Source organism: Dicentrarchus labrax, unplaced genomic scaffold (genome assembly GCF_905237075.1).
Source record: "Dicentrarchus labrax unplaced genomic scaffold, dlabrax2021, whole genome shotgun sequence".
NCBI classification, from domain to species: Eukaryota; Metazoa; Chordata; class Actinopteri; family Moronidae; genus Dicentrarchus; species Dicentrarchus labrax.
The window spans coordinates 21,281,916-21,303,729 of NW_026136701.1; the positions used below are offsets into that span (position 1 = coordinate 21,281,916).

Consider the following 21,814-nt stretch of genomic DNA (forward strand, 5'->3'; position numbering starts at 1 on the left):
TGGGAACCCTTGTACTAGATGATAATCGCTCATCAGGGAAATAGCTCAACAAGAAGATGGACAAGATTTAAAAAAAAAAAAAAGGTCTAAAAAACATTGTCCAGTGCTTCAGAAGATGTAGTATTCAGGATATTTATCCAATAGGTTTGATTTTAAGAGTTCCACTCCTACAGTGTCGGTGTATCTCAGTGACATACGTCTCTCTTTCTTCTCAAACTGTGCTCAAGCAGTAAAACTATTTGTATTTTATGGAGCAATTTGAAGAATGGAGAGAGTTGACTATCAATATATGCCAGAAAACAGCTTGGCATCATCTGCAGACAGATGACTGAAAAAACAAAAAAAACAACCTCCCTTGACATTTCCATCTATTACTGGCTCTTGACCTCACATTGCTTTGAAACTGACTTCTAATGGTTGTGATTTAGACATGTGGCTTTTTGCGGAAGGGGTCAGTGTGCAGTGGAGCTGCAGTTTCATACAGCACAGACACAGAATAAAGTGAAGCACAGCTCTGTTCGTGTTAAATAAATGCCGTCAGTGTGGGGGAGTGCCGGGTGCCAACGACGAGCCAGCTTGGCATGTGGGTACACCAACTGGTCTGATGACTCACAGATCGAGAGAGAAACACATGCACAGCACGCGTTGCTTACACGTGATGGAGACAAGATATGTATATAAACACACACAAACACTCTGTAAAAAAAGACTGTTTTTAATTCCTGAGAAGTTGATACCGCATGTTGGTGACGAGCGACGGTATGTGATACACACAGCGACACGTCATAAACACACACTCCAACATAAAAACATCCAAAAACAACACCTAAAGTCTCACACCTCGAAATTTAACTGTTAAATGGATGCTGGCGAGACAATGTTTTCTCTTTATCATCCAGTAGTTGTTGAGGTATTTCAATCTGGACCAAAGGGGTGGACCGACAGACCAACACTGCTGTCCCTAAAATCCAATATTGTCATTAAAATACAACATTAACCAGAGATACTGTGGCAGTGATGGAATGTAACCAAGTACACTTACTCGAGTAATTGGCGTTAGTTCAGGCAGGCCACAAAGTCAATCTCAGCTCACAATCCCAGCTCCATCAGCTGATCGTAAACAACCCACATCAGCTGATTCCCTTCAAACACCCAGCTGGCAAATACCATAGAAGAAGCCTTATTAAAGCTGCTTTAGCCTGCCTACCTTTACTGCATCCTCTGCAAGCTGCCTCCATCCCAGCTAGGGATGGCTTGTTACCACTTTTTCATTTCCTATACCGATGCTCAAACCTTTAGTATCTGCAGATACCAGTACCAATATTTTTCCCTCTCATAAATAACTAAGCTGTTAATAATACATTTGTATGGATGCACTTTGCTTAAAGCCATCTAAAAAAACGTCATGCTCAAACTGTGAAACTAATATTTCACTCCAATGAAGGAAGAAATAGACACACACAAATCCACAACTTTACTCAGCTGTCAACACTTTTTCACACTGAACTTTTAGCAGAGTTTTTGATAATTCAGCACCAGTCAAACAGAAATAATCATGTCTAGACCTTCACCTCTTGCATCTAATGATGTTTGCAGCAGCACAATTTATCTTCTCAGTCTTCATTTTTGCCAATAATTCCTTCACATCAGACTCTCCTGGTGAGTCACCTGTGTGATCTAATCAAATAAGTTGTGGCTGTCAGCTTAAACTCATTATTTTCAAACCTCAGGACCACGATATTAAACTGTCAGGTCTGTCAAAATGAGTCTGGAGACACTCTGGTAGGCTGAAAAATCCTCACGATCATACAGAAAGCAGCTGCATGATGAAACGATGTAGAAACACTACCGCTTTTGTTCACAGGCGCCTCCAGAATGAACAGAAAATTAAAGTTCCTTGTTGCTTTAAAGCATAGGAACATATGGATCAATGACAGAGAGCGATTATAGTGGTCTGAGAAGTCAATGGATGTTTTGGTTTGTGTTGCTAATTTTGGAGCCACCTTTAAAGTCTACATGGATCATTGTTGTTCTTTAATTAGATTTGTTTATTGAACTTTGCGAGTGAAATCAAAATTTATTTCAGAAAACCTATTTGTGTTGCTGCTTACAGTATTTTGAGACAACATTAAGCCAGTGTGTGATCTATACTGTGACTTTTTGGGTGGATGGTTGCAAGAACAGCATGCTGGCCGGTATCTTTATCAAAGCGGATTAGTGATGAATCAAAGTCATGCATGGATAATACATGGAAAACAGCCTAACTTTACACATGATCCATGATGATGACGATACAGAAAAATGAAGAAATGCATGGCAAAAATAGCATATTGTCAATATTTTAGAGACCCCCACAATTTCAGAAATCATGTCTTCAGGGGAGCTCATGTCTTATTAAGAGGAGAGAAGCTCCCCCAGGCTCCCCTGTAGTTGCAACAGTGAAACTACAGGGAGGCTCTGTGTGTGGAGATTGGATTTAGCAAACTGGCACAAGGCTTATTAATAATAATTAATAATTATCAATTGACATCTGTGCACAGCTGGCTGTGTGCATGCAGCAGCAGAGTACCTGGTGAGTGATTCAATGATATTATTATATATTATTTTAATTAAAGTTTCTACATGAATATAATATGAATATAGAAAAATTATGACTGTGTAGCATGAGTCAGGTTGTGGGTCTTCTATTAACGGGTCAGGATTGGTCTGGATTTGACTTGGAGACAATTGCAGGTAACGGGTCAGTTCCAGTTCTGAGATCTGCAGATGCAAAGAGGTGCAGGTTTGCAAAACTGAACCCATGCAGGACTCTGAGCCAGTGTTTCGTTTGTCCATTATGGGTTACTGTAGAAACATGGCGGTTCAACATGGTGGATTCCACGGAAGCCGAGCCGCGTTGCATGTAGATAAAAACAGCTCAGTCTAAATCAACCAAAACACAACGACATTGTTTGCATTTAGCCAGATATTAATGAGAATAGGTCAAATACACCATCAATCAATAAAATAAACTGAGAGATACACATCACATCCACATTGGATGTTCTGCCATCAGGAATAAATTAGAGGTGATGAAAAGCAAGAAATAATTAGAGGTAAAAGTCCATGAGATTTGACACCACAGATCCCAAAATAGCCGCTGCCCTTCTGTACCCCTCCCCTGCCACCTTTTGTGGATCAGCACGCTAACAAAATCCATCTCCGTCTCATATCTGAGGCCACAAATACAGGATGACAAGGCTGCACGGTGTCTTCGTTCCACTTCACAGAAAGAGAGTGTCACTGCTCGCCACAGGCAGTGCTGCACAGGGCCGTCGCTGTCTTCTTGTTGGCGCTCTCCTTGTCCTCAAGCCGCTCAGTGGTTTCTTCTACCTTATTGTATTGATAGACCAGGCTTTATCCTGGCTCTGAAAGCCTCTGAGTAATGAGAGAGTTGGTGACATTGGTCAATAATGATCGACCAGCCTTGCCCGAAGTTCAGTCTTATCTGGCATGATTACATTTACATACAAAATGACAGCCGAGCATGGATCCCAGGAGACGCGCAACGGGATGTTGGCTGGCAGGTAAAAACCGGCTGTGAGAGAATTTCTGTGAACAGGGCTGGTGAAGATTAAACACTGTGATGCTCTGTGCCAACAGCCAATGCATATCAATACAGGCTGAAGGCACCATCATGGCCCTATAATTCACTTATTAAAAGGATCCTTTATTAGATGTATTGTGCATGTTTAAGGTGTTTAAATTTATCAGGACACTTCAAGTACTGTGCATCTATTCTTGAGCCTTTATAACTGCTGTTCTGAAGTGCTGAAAGCTCCATGTTAAATGTTTCTTAAAGCTCGAATGTGCTATCTGGACTCCACGTGCTCAGTACTTAACTACATATATATGTTATACTATTTGTACACTGGTACTGTTTCTGTTATTTAAGTTCAATTGAAAAAGAGTACTTCAGAGCTGGTATCAAATGTCAGGGCAGGACGGTGACCAACCTGACAAGAAATCTAAATTCACCTGCATATTTAAGCAGACTTGGACTGAACAGTACCCTTTTCCTCCCTTTCCCAAGAACAGAAAAAAAACTTTGAGTTTGAAAAATTAAGTGGGAGAGAAACGGAGAGCGTGGCAGAGAGCCGAGCAATTTGTTTCCAGACAGTCGGAGGATGGGAAATGAGACAGAGGGTCAGGTTTGTGTGGAGGAATGATGCTCGTCTGCACCCTCGCCAAGTATTACACAACAGCATTCTCCGTCTCTGGACATGTGCTTCGCTGAATCATCTGGCCTTTGAAATGACTTCAGCGGTTGCCATTTTTGAAATGGATAATTTGCAGATCATCATTTGTGTTTTGCGAATAAGAAGCAGGAAGAGCAGAGGATGTGGAAATTGGGGGGGAAAGAGGGTTTCTGCTCGTTTGTGGCGGTGATTCAAAAATATTATTCTGTGACAGAATAAAAACCTCAGTGTGAAAGGACGATAAGATTGTTCTTAAGTTACTGCAGACGACAATACTGTGCAACACAACAGTGTCGTTACGAAGATGATTGAGGTGAAAGGACAGCATTCAGATGTTTGACATTTAGCTAATTTTCTTATCCTAAATGCATTAGACTGAGAGAGTTTATGGCTTCATTGTGATGCTAAAGGCTGCTGAGGACTGTTGGGATGAATCATTCCTAATGTAATGACATTATAGTTAGAAAATACCAATTGTATTCATTTGATTTGGCCTGTGTGTGTCAGTTTGAATAATTGAAGTTTTTAGTTAAAAGTCAAATTATTGATTTTTTTTTTTCAAATATGAAACTACAGCATGATCATCCCAGTTTGTCTGACTTCAATAACGCTTGGAAGCACACCTCAATACTTTGACCAGAATGTGTAGCATTAAGAATAAAAAATGGTTTGTTAGGTCTTATTTAGATATTCTTTGATCAGATTTGTTCTTTAATTTAATTTGTTTATTGAACTGAAACCAGTGTGCAAACTCTACTATGGGCTTTAGGGGGGTGATGTCAAGAACAGCATGCTGGCTGGTATCTTTATTTAAGTTAAAATTAGTGATGAACCATCATGCATGGATAATACATCAAAAATAGCTAGAAATAGAAGATACAAAAAAAAGAAAAAGAAATGCATGGCAAAAATAGCATATTGTCAATATTTTACAATTTTACAAATCATGTCTTTAGTGGAGCTCATGTCTTATTAAGAGGAGACAAGCTCCCTGAGGCTCCCCTGTAGTTCACACCGTGCATTAAACTGTGCTGTATAAGAGAGGTTTTTCCTGTCAAAATAAGATCAAACCCAGAAACTCACATTGCATATTGACAACAGGTATTAAAACATTTAGTAAGCAGAAATGAATCGTAATCTTACCTCATCGTACTTGCAAGCAACATCTGCGAGGCTGCTGGGTTCACCCAGTAGACTGAGGTCCAGCTCACTGGGACCTGCAAACAGAAGAACAGAACCAACATCAAATTTAATTTCTCATTTGAATTTTAACTGAGTAGAAAAATATTTTTAGACAATGACTTCAGTGACCTTTTCTTTAGGGATCTTTTAGAATAAATAAATGAATGAGTTCTAGATCCATATATATAAATCCCTAACATGTATTTTACATTGAAATTAAAAGATTGCAATTAAGATTATCTTAATTTTCTAACATTGATTGACACTTTACTAGAAATAGGAGAGAGAGGAAAAGAGGAAGAGAGAGATACTACAAAGGTTCCCAGCTCTGAACTCTTAACCCCAAAGACGTAGTGGTATATTAATTGATTAATACGTTTTTCCATGTTGATGATTCTATCTCTTTCCAATTAATCGTCCAGTCTAAAATGTCAATTAATAGTGTAAACTGCACAACATTTGCATCGAAGCCCAAAGTGATGTCTTCAAATTGCCTGTTTGTCTGACTAACAGTCTGAACACCGAAGATATTATGTCTATACGGCTAACTGAAGGGAGTTTGTGAACGGAATAACAGAAATGCATGAATGGGGCTGGGAATAAGGTGCATAAAACAGAGAGAAGCAGCAAATCCTCAAATATCCTCATAGAAGCAGGAAACAGAGTATATTCAGGATCTTTGATTGATAAATGATTTAGAGTTCAAAAATCCCCATGTTTTAAACACAGGGTCAGAAGAAGTTGGGTCTCATTTGAGATTTATGACAAAATCCCAAATGTTTCTTGGATCATTATTTCAGCAGATTAGTAAAAAAATATAATGTTACATTATAAATATATGCACTGACAGCCAAATCACACTACAGTGGATACAACCCCGTATAGATTTACTGTGTCAATTAGTCTCATGTGTGCCACTACAGCACACAACAAACTTCCAGATGTAAACATCTAGCTGCACATCTGCACTTTGATGTTTAATCGAAGCAAAGAGAGGAAAATAAAATAAGCACAAATCGTGGGTATTTTTGGCCCCATAAACACGTGAATCTGAACTTCCTATTGTCAGAAACCTGCCGAGGGTGATTCTCTGATAAATTCTAACACATAGCATCTTCATTCTCTTCCTCGGTGGAAATGGGTCGTGAATAACACTTCCCCTCGGCAGATTTTATTTCATGCACGCGAGAGCCCCTCTGAAGAGAGAACTGGGTTAGATTCTGCGAGCTTGCAGCTTCAAACGTTTAGGCAGATTGCAGAGAGATGGCGGCTGTGAATTTCTCCAAAGCGTTATTTTAAAAAGCGAGGAGAAAAATTTGCCCACAACAAACTGTCCTGTGTGGCCTCTGCAGTTCACAACTTCAGAGTCAGCAACATGTCAGAGTGCATCTCGCCTTTAAAAAGTGAGGGGCTGAGTTGTGACAGTGTGGACACTTTGCTTCGCTGTTGAGGCCAGCGATGGTCAGGTGGCGGAGGCTGCCGTCACCTCAGGTTGGTCCACGTGTGCTGCTGCAATAATAACCCTCTCCTCTCCTGGGAAAAATATGACACTAGAAGGCTAGGAGGCCATTTCTCTTAAAGAGTTTCCTTTACTTCTGCCAATCTAATTCTGCTACCCCTTATACTTCTCTATATGAGCAGGATGTAATTTCACCGACTCTGTGAGAGGACATAAGGTTGAAGCTACAGAATGCACATGTGACCCAGATTTCTGATATAAAGCCTTGTAAAAATAGACCATTTGGCGATCCTTTCAAATTACACTTTCTTTCTTAGTAGGGGCCCATTGTGGGGCTCCATTATAAAGAAAACATATTCAATGGAACATCTTGACAAACGCACAGATGTCATGCTGCTCTTAAATGCATCTCAAAGTGCAGCTATAACTGCTGAATGTAAGTGGACCCTTGATGGGAAGTTCTCTCTGTCGATCATGGCCTAAATGGGGAAAAAGTCCGCTTTCTATAAAAATTATATTATCTTAAGAACAACATCATGTGACTTTCCTGCATGACAGTTTGGTTGAAATCAGCAAACATTAAGAGGATGCTCTGGGCTTTTTGCTTGATTTAAGTGATCATTTTCTCTATTGCTTAATGAGAGCTTGAACGTTTCTCATTTTTCCGAGGATCTGTTTTTGAGATATTGCAGGCTCTGTGCAACTCAAGTGGCATAAGTACACCTGCGTGTGTTTGGTATTTCTGTGTCCTGTCATGAAACAGACTGCTCTCAAGTGTGAGGAGAAGAGCTGCAGGAGAGTGTCAGGTAGCTGTCAAGTAGCACGAGGCAATTTTCAAAGTCAAGGATCACTGGGAATGTGAGCCTCAGTCTTATTATGTGCCTGGCCTTTATCACCTTATGTACAGAAGCTGAAGAGAAGCTGACAATCTATTCTTTATGGGTGATTTGTGGGTCAAATTTCATGTAATAACGATGCCACGTCCAAACTGTCTCCACCTGTCGACTTTGTTTGCCTGCTCACTCACTGTCACTGTCTCACTGAACTGATCATTTTGTTGGGTGAGAGCTCTCCTCTCATCAGAACAACACTGTACGTTAACATATTTCCTCCTCCTGAACCATTTTGAGCTGCCATATGTTCTCTCATGGGGATTCTGCACCTCGTGACATGAACTTCAGTTTCCTCCTGAGTGAATCTGTTGTGGCAAATCTGCTTCAAACTGTTCACTGCATCACACAATCTCCAAAGCGTTTTGATGTAGAACACAATGCTTTTAAGAGAAGAAAACAATGGTAATGTGGTTGGTGGTCACCAGGGGAGGAAATTAGCACCAAAGTGTGAAAGTGGCTGGTAGATTTCATTATGAATGTGGCTGGTGAATTTGAACATTTATCTGTTTGTGGCTGGCAGATGTTCACATTTTAGAAAGTAAATTCCCCACCCTGGTTGTCACTAATAACCAGTGTTCATAACGTATTCCTGTAATTCCTATGCAGCTTCCTGCTGCGCTGCAACTGTGCTGTGTGTCACAACATAATGAACCGTAAACATAAAACAAGGCAAGCCAAGTTTATTTATGAATCCAAAATCCAAGTTATTCATAGAGGGCTTTATAATCCACACAGATCCTCAGACTGGAAAGACTTAAATAAAATCAGGCAACAAAAGGAGCGATCCTTCTTCCGGGATGATCAAACATCATAGCTTTTTATCAGTACAGCATGCTTTATTCATCAAATTCATGTATATGATGTTTAAATTAGGCTGTCTGCCTTCTCAGTTAGATGGACATGCAAGAGAGAGATCTCTTCTGCTCCAGAAGTAAGAATATCTCATTGACAATCCTACTGATATTTGTAACTACACTAATAACTAAAAATCTAACCCTGGAACAGACTCTCTCAACAGTAGGTTGTGTGGTTCACTTAATATGGTTAAAAAAGGATGGTAGTTCTTTGAAATATGATCTAATATTTTTGTTTTTAGTGGCTTTTAACGAACCCCATTTCTCATAAGCCCTAGGCCGTTGTGGACAAAACGTCACGGCTCAACAAAAGAGGACACGGATGAGTCGAGGGGCTGCGGTTAATTAAGACATATCTGTAAAATAAAAGGACGGAGAGGAACAAAGACTAAAAGTTTTTAGATGGTAGAGATTACAAAACAACAACAACAAAAACTTAAAAGGAGAATGTTGATTTCTATGGCTATGGAAGAAAAAGGGAACACAAAATCCTGTATTATCAGGCTGTATATACAACCAAGAACTACAACACAACACGACCTAACACGACACGAAAGTAAAGACATAAACCATTCCTTTAACAACTCACTCCCTGAAAATAAAGAAGCATTTTATTGAATCAAAATAAGGTACAGTAGAGCAGTTGAAACAGTGAGCAGCGTTTGCACTACAAACGACGTGGGATTTCTGTGCTGTGTTGGAACAGTTACAGGTTACTATTATATGTTATTATGATGAAAAAGAAAGACAGCTCTATAACCAAAAACCAGGACCAGCTCAGTTCTATGCCAACGGTAACATTTTTGTAAAATGTTTATTATTTCCATCAATGCAGAAACACCCGCAGAGCGCTCACTGATCATATCAGATCAGATTCAGTCAGGTCGTCACTGAAGGTCAGGAATGTGGCTTCGTCTGAGACATTTTTAAATCCGTGAATTATCAGGTTTTACATAATACATATAGTCTCTGTGACACCATCTGACTGATCAAAGACTGATTCAGTGTTTCTCACAAAGCGTGGCTAACCCTTCACTGGTTGCTATGCCAACTCTTCTGGTAACCAGGGAGCTGGTGGGTGATGGTTTTTGGTTTTCTCTCTTCTTATGTATGTGGACTATTTTGAAGAAGCCTTTCTAAACTGTACACATGTACCAGTAGCCCTCGAAAAGCAGTAAAATGCCTGTGGATGATGTTTGTTGCATCATATTTCATCATCATTTGGCCCATAGCTATAGTGTAAAGAATATTTTCTACTACATTATTTATACACACACACACAAAAGCATACACAAACTGTACAAATACTGTGTTACAAGTAAAAGTCCTACATTCCTGTAACGGTCCAGTGTGTAACGTTCAGGAGGATCTACTGGCAGAAATGGAATATAATATTGATAGGTATGTTTTCATTAGTGTTTAATCACCTGAAAAGAAGAATTGTTGTGTTTTTGTTACCGTAGAATGAGTCGTTTTTATTTCTACAGTAGCCCAGAACGACACACATCAAACAGTGGCTGTAGATAGGGCCATTCATGGCCACCGTAGTTTCGCCTACACACTTCACAGCCCAGGTTGTCAGATACAGACATGAGTGGTAATATGAAACTTCACTGCTAGATGCCTTTAAATCCTACACACTGGTCCTTTAAGTAAAACTGCATCAAGTATTAGCATCAAAATATACTTGATGTTCAAAAAGTAAAAGTACTCAGTATGCAGAATGAACCTTTCAAAATAATCAGTCAGCATCTTCTACTAAAACACTGCTGGTGTTTCCAGTAGGGGGTTTTTCCAGAGCAAGTGAGGCGGAAGCTACGTGACTTTTCTCCTGTGTGGTATTGTAATCTTGGGCTGTGAATTAAGGTATACTGAGTCGCAGTTTCAGACAGCACCTCTGCTCTGTCGTGTTGAAACTTGATAAGGTGACAGCGGTGGCTTGCCATCCCTTGCGGTGCTCTTTGGTGCATGCTATGTGACATGCGCTGCAACCATTTAGCTACCAAGGTGCTCTTGTATTATGCATTTTTAATCTAGATCTGCAAGATAACTCTTAACTAAAGTTATAAATGTACCGTAAGTCTAGTTTTAGCTGTCTCACTGTTGTAAAATATTTGTTCATCTCACCGGCTGCAGGCTCTTTGGAGGGAAACAGCTTGTTGTCCAAAGTCATGCTGATGTCACAGAAGACCTCCTCCTCGTCTCGGTCAGCATCCAACTGAAGGGAGAAAAACAAAAGTCATGGCCTTGATGCTCTGTTTATTCATTCACACCTTTAACTTCTTCTGAGCTACTTTGCGGCCGAGCTTGACAGAAATGACACATACAAGACGTAGACAAGAGTCATGACCTGAACATCACAAACACAACAGATATGCTCAGTCTGTTAGGCCACCGTGACATCCAGAATGACACTCATTATAAGATCAAACATAAGAAACGAGCTCTGCTGCTTGGAGCTACAAGCTCGGGTTATTTTGTATTCAACACACATCATAAACCTTAATAACACTGGATTAATTAGCCTCCCTTCTGTGTCAATTGCTCTCTTTCGCATTATTCGGAGGCCGGCTGGCTTCCTTTGCACGTACAGTGTTCGCAAATTGACCATGAAGAATCTGCTTTGGGAGCGAACTAGAAGCTGATTGAAGCAGACTTCTCCTCCTTTCTAATCTGCACTTTGGTCGTCCCTCTGCTCTCATCAGGCCTGATGACGAGCAGCTGAAAGGCGACCTTGTGCATAGAAAAACTGATACAAACAAACACGCAAGATAAATACGCCTTCACGTATGTGATTCTCTGTAGAGCTACTTACTCAACATGTTCACTAAATGAAGAAATGAATGAATGTCAGCTGTGGGAGACGAGGTCAAGAGAAATGCAAGATAAAGAAACGATGGCTGAACAACAACCAACAACTAGCTTCCACCTGAGGTTTCCATGGCAACAAACCTAAAAAAAAGGTGTCTGCCGTGTACTGTGTGGGAGAGTTCCCCGAGCCCCCGAGGGCCCCGCTAGTCCACCTGCAGAAGAGGAGCAGAGGGGCTCAGATTGAGGATTCCCTGGAGAGCGTGGCATTCAAAAACCCATCAGAGCCACTCAGACCTCTCAGTGTCTGGCATCACGAGCAGAAAAAGCTCCTGCTGTCACACTGCAGTGTCTTTATAGCCAAAATGTGTTCCCTGCTTCAACAGAGAGAGGCTCCGTATAATCCATTTATACTTTACAAGAAGCTGCCTGAGAAAAGTGTCATTTCTCAAGGACAGATTAATAGCTTTAACTTTTTGGAGTAAAACTCGACAGTCGTCTGAATGATTCAACGTCATGAGAGTGGCTCTTCCGGCAGAGGACGAGGAATGATTGTCACTGTATCAAAACCCAGTATCGTTAATGAGATAGAGCTGTGCAATATTTGAGCATATCCCGAATGTTAACTTCCCATGCAGTGCAGCAGAACAGTGTTTACATCAGAGTGCAAAGTGCATCAGTCTCCATTGATTAGGCTAATAATCAAAACTGCTGCTGCTGAAAATACTGACTAGTATTTTCAGGTGGTAAATTTATTTTTTGTTTTCCTATTTTTTACAACAAAATAAACATAAACACAGGTTAATGACATCAGCTGTTCTACATGATCTGCTACACTGACATTTGAAAACCTACTTTGTTAGGGGCCAAACCTCCAGCAACACTTTATAGAACAACTTAATCAGGGTCATCATTAAACACATTACAAACTACATTTAAAACAGAAAAGAAAATTAGAAAACGTTGAAAAAAATAAGCATACGCATCCACACATATATGAGCCATGGGGGTAACTAGTACATATGTACATTAAATCCCTCTCTAAACTAAATCCAGCAATTGGCAATCGTGTCTTCAACCATTAACAGTCAATATTATAATCAAGGGGTGCAACCATACAGAAGACAGACATAAAAATGTCTCATCCAAAGAATTGTTTTGCCATCACGTATAAAAAAAAAACAAGCATCTTTTTATGAACTGATAAGGTGAAGCGAGGTAAAAGCACTCATGCATTATCTCAAACATCTGAAAGAAGGAGACGTAGACTAAATGAAGCAGATGAATCAGAGTCTTAAGCCTTGAGACAGTTTAAAGCAGCAGCTCCTTTTAGACTTCTTTTCATGAAGATGCATTCAGGGTAATCTGTCTGAGCATTGATTGAAGTCACGTGAATTTTTTTACAGTTTGATGTAAAAAATAAAACTTCCCCGCAGTTGTTTTAATCACTCAATGTTCAATGTTGTCACTCTGAGGGGACATATAAAAACATATAAATAGATATAGTTATTACAGACTAAATACCAATTTCAGGTCATTCAGTCTCAGTTTCAAAGCGTTGTTCATACCTTTACTGATGCCTGTATCTCATGTATTTTTCAGGGATAATGAACTACATAGCTTCTAACCACCCCTGGAGAGATAAGACACCATGGAAGATGGAGCGAGGTATCTTTTATTTGTTCATATCTGCGTGGCATCTAGCAGCATGTGGGAAGGAAGCTGCAGCTGAACTCACTCGGGGAATATTTAATTAGATGGGTCCTTTTTCCTAGAATGACAGGACGACTTCAATTGAGGCCACAACAAACTATTACCCCCCCACACACACACACACACACACACACGCTGCAATTTCCAGTTAGGCTTCATTGTGGAGGTGTGTGTGTATGTGTGTGTGTGTGTGTGTGTGTGTGTGTGTGTGTGTGTGTGTGTTTGATAAGTTGAGTCATCTCACATGAAATTGCTTTAGAATCTGATTTTTCAGTTGAATCCTATAACTTTGTCAGAAAACTGAAAAAGGTCAAAATCAAAGACGCCGAGAAATTGCACATCAGAGGTGCCAAAACTTTCTAACAATGACAGAAATAGGACGAGTTAATTTAATGAAATATTGAGAATTAATAGACTCGGAGACATGTGTAGTGACAATTCAGACTTTCCAATTCGGAGTCGACAATGTGGAGTAATGAATCACTGGGATTGTTCTTTTATAGAGTTATGTCTTCCTGGACCTGACATTTAAAATGAAAGGGTTACTTTCACACAAAAGCCTTTTGCTGAGAGAAAGCAATTAAGTCTCAGCGGTTATTGCATTCATTAGTCAAGAAACTATTGAGCCCTTCTCCTGGGATAATTACTGAAGAGCAGGAGGAACTTATCCAATCAGAAGTTAATCTGATCTTTAAAATCTGTTTTGTCTTCAGATGAAGAAAGTAGATACAGTTTACAAATGTTACAGTGTTTTGGTTCTAGTTTTTTAGAGGACAGTTAGTTGCTGTTTAGACAACTGAACAATATAGGTAAAAGGAAGTGAAACAAATTTTATATACTGCACTATTTTACAATGACACACACATATTACTGCCACTGTTCATTGTGACACCTGAGACAAAGAGTCTCTGCTGTATGTAGTTGCTTTCCCCATAAATGTGTTGCCTTTTACAAACGGGACGCTGCTATTTGTCCTTGTTTGAATGTATCTTTTTTATCTTTTCCCATTTATATATCTTTCATAGTGAGCTGAAATGATTAGCTGATTAACTGATTAGTCAATTAACTATTAACAAAAAATAAAATGCAGATATTTTGATAATTGGTGAATGGTTTCAGTCATTCTTTTAGTCACCCTGCTTAAGGTGTAATGGGCATTTGTCACTATGTTTTTATGTTTCATAGACTAAACTAACTCAATTATAAGAAAACAATAATAATATGATTAATCAGTAATGAACACAGTCATTATTTGTAGCCTTACCTGTAAGTAATAGAAGAATATAGAAGAAATACATATTCTGTAACTGGGGTTTAAAGAAACCTGATTTTCTCAGCTAGATTCCTCCTGGAGCACACCAATTTCTTTGCCATGTGTACGGCCATCTTACCGGTTTTCTCATTTTTGTTTTACATGTGTGCAAAGACTTCAGTCAGGTATCCCTGTGAGAGCAGACAGAGCCACCCGCTAGCTGCTAACTGTGCCTGTCTGCTGTTTGGTGCTGAGCAGTGGGCTTTTCACTTCTCACTGCCTGCTGTGGCTGAAAATGGAGCCATGAGAGTGAGCCAGACAGATAAACCCCCTTCTGAAACTCCGTAAAGCCGAGGGCAGCTGCAGCGGATTCGGGTGATAACTCTCTGCTGGTTCATCACTGCGAACAACCATTTTCACATGACACATTCTATTTTGATTCACTGCTATCATAAAAGTGTTAAAACCCTTAACGCTGTACCTTTCAACCAACACTTCCTGACATTTCCTGAATAGATCCACACAAAATGGCCAACAACGAACGCTAAGAAGCTACTGTTTTTCCAAGTAGTATACAACTAAAGTCAGAGTAAGATGTCTTTTGTTTGTAATGACCGAATATGGTATTAATGCTGCTCATTCATTCATTCATAATGATGCAGAAAAAAGGCTACTCCTCCCATGACAAAGCACAGATGGAAAAATCAGGTATTAACTCTAAATGGACAGAAAATTAACCAAGCATTGACACAAAAGACCTCAGGGGAGGATTTATGACTACTAATCCATTACACAGCTGTATGGTTTTATCCTTTAATGAACCACAGTGTTAATCGGTCCTCTGTTCAGGATTTACCCTGACAGCACCTCAATTTATCAATTTATGTCTAAAGAAATCACAAGATTGTCAGTCATTTAAGGAATGTGAGCTGGAGGTAGACTGCCCACCAACCATCCCAGTTTCACGTGGATGAAGATCATATTTACTCCTCTGTTGTGGCTTCATCTGATCAAAACATCTGTACTCTGCTGCCTGTTTTTCAGTTGTCTTTTAACGTACATATGTTAGAGTGAAGAGGGATGTTCAAAATGATAAAGAGACATTTCAAGGGTCTGAAACACAATGCACTCAAGTTCTGTGGGAATAAATGTGCAATAAAACACTGTCTTGTTCAGCAGCTAAAAGGACAATACGCACTTCTTCTACAAGTGTCAGATGAAAGAAAAAAAACCTTCTCAACATGCAATTTGTGATGGAGAATCCTCCACACGTCTACTGTAAATATAGATACTTTCTTTTTAATGTTCAGCTTGGACATCATTTGTCATGAAGTTGTTTTGAAGAGAGAATTTCGGAGCTTTGTTTTTTTCATGTCTCAGTGCCCGTGTGATTGCAGGGATTTGACAAGCAAGACGGGGAGGGGTAACGCTGTGTGTCTGAGACGCGCCGTGGCTGCCTGTTGATGCAGCAGCACCACCACAAAGAAAGCAGCAACAGCAATTCACACGAGGGGACAATCCATCGATAAGCTCTCAAAATCTTCAAATCACTCGAGTGAGGACTTCTTTCTTTTACAGCTGTGGAAGGAGAGGGAATTGGTCTTACCTGAGGTGTTTTTACAAAGAAGACACCATGTCAAATTGTGTGGGGACAATATATCTGTATGAGATCAGGGTTGGTTTAGTTTACATCTGCTGTTAATGGCAGATTAAGTCCACTGATGACTGTGATTTACAGCTCTGTTGATCATTTGTGATATCTGAATGTGTCTGCAATAAACTACAGTAGAGAACAAACACCAATATGTATAAATGTACAACTAACTTTACTTTTACAACATATTGTAGAATAGAATAGAATAGAATGCCTTTATTGTCACTGTATGCATTTACGATGAGATTAAAAAGCCAACTCCAATACCAGTGCAAAAAACAGTGTAAAGAATAAAAAATATATACAATTGTATTTATATCATAGGTATTAGCTGACTAATTAGCTAAATTATTCCTAAATTGCTCTTACTAAAGAACTGAAAGTGATGAGTTTTGGCCAAAGTGCCCCAATAACTGAGATACAAAACAGTGGCTATTGTAGTTAACCCCTGAAAACTTTATTTATTCTTTATGAATATGAAATGAGCAATAATCAAAGTTTAAGGTTAAAACTTTAGGTATTATTTAAAAAAAAAAAAAAAGCCGCAAATCTGCCTTATCGGGACTGGTTTGATCACAATTGACTGACAGTTGCCTAGCAACAACCCTACAACTGTCATCAGAATGTATGTATGTATGTGATATATGATATATGTGATATATTTATGTATATGTTGCTTTTATCTTCCAACCATCTTTAACATTTGCTTGACGAGTCTAGCACATAGCATATCTACAGACAGGTGACATCACCTTTTTTATCAACTGAGCCCCGCCCACTACAAACCAGAAGGACAGAAGACCTCAAAAACATACAGAAATCTCTCAGGTTGAATTAAAATCAATTGATGTGAAACTTTTCAATAAGATAAAAAAGTGATGTGGTGACATAGCAGGTTACATAATGATCACATCTAATTTCATAGCAAAAAGAAAACACTGCACTCATCAAATGCCTGCACTTAAGAGACAAAGACCTTAAGGACTGTTCTCTCAGTGTGTCTTAATTAAGTCTGCTCTGCTGGGAATGCAGGGAGGATGTGCAGAGATTTACAAACGGTAGCAGGCAGCGGAAACATTATCTCAGCTCCAGTTTTACATCAGTTCAAATGGACTCTTCTGAATAACTGCACACTACACTTCACAGTAACCTGTCAAGTAGTTAGAAGATGTTTTTTGGAACAGTTTAACCACAGTGGCATTAAATTGCTTGAGAAATTCAGCCGCTGCCCTTCCAACCAGAGTCAAGATGGGCTCACATTACACCTGCTTTAACCTCCCTGTGAGGGCTGCCTGTTCACGTTAGAATCCATTTTTAAATTTATAAAGTACTTCATGGCTTTTTCATCTACAAAGCTACAGTATTTTATCCCCCTTTTCCTGTTTGTGCTTTTAGCTGTCCTCTATTTTAGCTGCTTGTCATATTTTCTTCCTTTTATTGTTTTCCTATCTCTTTGTTTTTGTGTTGTGAGGCGCTTTGTAATCTTTGTTTGGAAAAGCACTTTCAGTTAAGTTTATTTTTCATCTCAAGCTTTTCTTTTTTGTCTGTTTGTGCTTGATTTTTTAAATTTTCCATGGAACAAAAGAAATACAAATAAATAAATAAATATATTTTCTACAGCCTCATCTACATCAACATTTTGGTTCAGTTATCACAGCAACCACCATAGTTGGGCCTTAGCATCTCTTAAACTTCATATAAAAACTCCAGGTTTCCACATTTTGTTAAAATTAGCAGTCTTGGAGTGAGTTAGACAAGTCGGCTCCAGAGGAATATGCTCAACTATTATCATATACCAACCAGAGATCTTACAGGAAATCCATTGACTAGAGCATGAATATAGATATCTATGTTACAATGATTGTACTGTGAAATGTCTGTGGGGACATGGCTTTCACTAACAAACAAATTAACTGTGAAAATTACTAAATTTAACCTTGATAACTTCCTCTCAGGGAAATAAATACATTTCTGTTAACAGCCAAGAAACTGATAAATAATGTTTAACACTGTTGATGGTGGACGCTCTTCACTTTTCTCACCAGTTTTGTTTTGTTTGGAGGTGTTTCTATTCATCAATATTTTTTCTAATTACATAATAATATCAACATATAATTTTTCCCTGGTTTCAGACTCTAAAATGGGAATTATTTTCTGCTTTTCTTAGTTCATATTTAGTTTATAGTAAACTGAATTTCTTGGGATTTTGGACTGTTCCTCATACAAGGCAAGACATTTGGAGACAGCATCTCAGGCTTTTTTCTGGCATTTTATGGACTAAACAATGAATTCCTTAATTGAGAATATCAAAGTCTAATAATCTATAATAAAATATTTACTAATGTTGTCTGAACACACAAGAACTTTGCTTAAAATGGCAACATTATGATTTAACTCAGAAACTGTATAATCAGAAGTACCAGTAAAGAAGAGTACAAATTATACTCTGTATATTGTGCATGCTGGAAATCTTAAAAATAGATGAATGGACGAATGAATGTACAACAGAAAAAACATAGCAAATATATAACATATAACAGAAGCAAGATTCATGAACTGTGAAAGAAATAACAAAGTATGGACGCTAGGGAGCCAGACGAGAATGCAATAAGTAGAATATGAAAAGACAATATTCCAAAATAAATTGGAAAAGATATGGTAACACTTTATAATGAGTACACACTATTAAGCATTAGTTAAGCATGAATAAATACTGAATTCATCATTTATAACACATGAATACACATTAGTATGTAGTTTATAAACACAGTTAAAAATGTTTTATTCATCATTGATAAGCACATTAGTTATGGATTAGTAAATACTGAATTCATCATTTATAAAGCATGATTCTGCTGTAAATAGTCATTACTATGTGGTTTATAATCACAGTTATAAATGTTTTACTCTTCATTGTACTGTACATTTCTGCATGCACTTGCACATCCACTATTCAGACATGTATTAATGATTAGTGACTGTGTAAGCAGATGTTCTATAAAACTCACAACAAATTCATTTTCTAATGATGGCCTATAAACAGTGATTAATGCAGGAATTCACAGTTACAAAGCACTTACTACTCATTAATTAAGTATTTTGCACAAGCTTATCTAAAGTGAGCACTATCTATGGCTTATTAAGGATTTACAAATGAGATATAAAGGCTGACAATGCCTCGAGACTCACAAATTGTTCAGTTATCTTAACAGACGAAGGAGAGACACAACACAAAGGGATATAGAACATATTGTATTGATATTTACTGCAACTTCCCAACATATTGTATGGAGACGAACAAGGGTGGTTTATGAAGACATGCTATTGTTGTGATCTTATCTGTTTGGGACGTGTACGTTGAGCTCCCGCTCTCAACACGTCATCAACGTGATGACGTGCTGAGAGCGGGATGTTACGTCATATTTACGTTAACTCTCAGAAGTTTCTGACAGTGCAGCCAAGACGAGCATGGAGAAGCACATTGGAGTCGGCGGCCGTCAGCGGCTCTAGAGGAGAGTATGTGTCTTTGTTTGGTAGCACACATTATGGTTCAAAGATAACGTTAGCTTGTCACTTGTCACTAACGACTGACGTTACTAACGTTACTAACGTTACCGACCCGCCCGCGGTGGCTAAGCCGACCTAGCCTAGTCTCGTCTAGCCGGGCGAGGTGAGTGCCTAGCAGCGGGCGGGTCGGTAACGTTAGTGACAAGCTAACGTTATCTTTCAACCATAATGTGTGCTACCAAACAAAGACACATACTCTCCTCTAGAGCCGCTGACGGCCGCCGACTCCAATGTGCTTCTCCATGCTCGTCTTGGCTGCACTGTCAGAAACTTCTGAGAGTTAACGTAAATATGACGTAACATCCCGCTCTCAGCACGTCATCACGTTGATGACGTGCTGAGAGTGGGAGCTCAACGTACACGTCCCAAACAGATAAGATCACAACAATAGCATGTCTTCATAAACCACCCTTGTTCGTCTTCATACAATATGTTGGGAAGTTGCAGTAAATATCAATACAATATGTTCTATATCCCTTTGTGTTGTGTCTCTCCTTCGTCTGTTAAGATAACTGAACAATTTGTGAGTCTCGAGGCATTGTCAGCCTTTATATCTCATTTGTAAATCCTTAATAAGCCATAGATAGTGCTCACTTTAGATAAGCTTGTGCAAAATACTTAATTAATGAGTAGTAAGTGCTTTGTAACTGTGAATTCCTGCATTAATAACTGTTTATAGGCCATCATTAGAAAATGAATTTGTTGTGAGTTTTATAGAACATCTGCTTACACAGTCACTAATCATTAATACATGTCTGAATAGTGGATGTGCAAGTGCATGCAGAAATGTACAGTACAATGAAGAGTAAAACATTTATAACTGTGATTATAAACCACATAGTAATGACTATTTACAGCAGAGTCATGCTTTATAAATGATCAATTCAGTATTTACTAATCCATAACTAATCTGCTTATCAATGATAAATAAAACATTTTTAACTGTGTTTATAAACTACATACTAATGTGTATTCATGCGTTATAAATGATGAATTCAGTATTTATTCATGCTTAACTAATGCTTAATAGTGTGTACTCATTATAAAGTGTTACCAAAGATATCACACAGGAGAAATTATGCTTTCTTTTGTAATAAAAATACAGGCACAGATTTAATTCCAATTCGTCTGGAGTCCAAGGGTGGTTAAGAGTCATTGTCGTTAAGCCGTTTTCACTTTTACTCTTACAGCATCAGCCACAGAAGGCTAAAGACAGGGAGAGAGCACTGACACATAAACTACAGGCTCTGACTTCTGGAGGGCGTCAGATTGCATTTACTTCTTTCTAGCATTAACATGAAAGCCACTGGAGATTTTTCCGAGCATTTGATTTTAAGATGCCCCCCAGACAACAATCTAAAAGTATGCAAACAGAATCTCTTTCCACAGTGACACGGTGGAGGAGTTATTCAGTATTACTTCTGCTGTTAGGAAGACGATGCTGCGCTGAGACTCAGACAGATCAATAAGACTCCCACTGGAAGAGTGGGCAGCCGTTTCCTGTTGGCTGCAGGAGCCAATAGCTCTATTAGCACCTGCCTCACACATGCCAATGGTAACTCAATGCCCCTCTGCACCAAACCACACAATCTAATGTAGATCCCAGTGGTCTCCAATTAACACTTGTGTCTCTATTCCAGCAGCAACAGTCTGCGTTTCACCTCCCAAACAACCAGAAGAAGCTTGACTTTGTCTGTGTACTCCTTCTGGAATTAGGAATAACACTTTGGTTATTTTATTGTGATTACTATGCATACAAGCAAACCAAACAGACTGTTAATACTGAACGATTCGACAAAACTGCAGATTATCATCACTGACTGCCAGTATTTTTGACAGATTTTCAGATTGAATTTCACTTTTACTGGTCAGTTGATACTGTTGAGACAGATATGAAACAACGGGTGAGAGAGGGGTATGATCCAACAAATGCCCCAGGCTACCAGGATGCACTATTGCCAAACTGAATTACTTAATATCTGAGAATGGTAAATTATTTAAGTATGGTTAAGGGTAGGGAAAGAATGCAGTAATGGCATAAAAACCATTAATTTATGGTTAAGGTTACTAAATAAGGTTCTGAAAAGGTGAAGCTTATGTTTAAAAACAACAGCGACACTGATGCATGTTCATGTAACTACAATTACCAGTTTATATCTCAAAAGTACCATTCATCCCCACTCTGCCTGCAGTA

The 21,814-nt window shown here is 38.9% G+C and overlaps 1 protein-coding gene across 1 annotated transcript in view; it reads right to left on the reverse strand.

The window, feature by feature from the left end:
• The window catches only part of ak5 (adenylate kinase 5), an 80,914-nt gene that overhangs the window by 30,448 nt on the left and 28,652 nt on the right, over nt 1-21,814 (reverse strand). Inside the window, exons 7-8 of the mRNA XM_051422303.1 lie at nt 10,754-10,844; nt 5,382-5,455 (exon numbers count right to left, since the gene is read on the reverse strand). Coding sequence (XP_051278263.1) covers nt 5,382-5,455; nt 10,754-10,844 — 165 coding nt within the window. The remainder of the gene's footprint in view (nt 1-5,381; nt 5,456-10,753; nt 10,845-21,814) is intronic.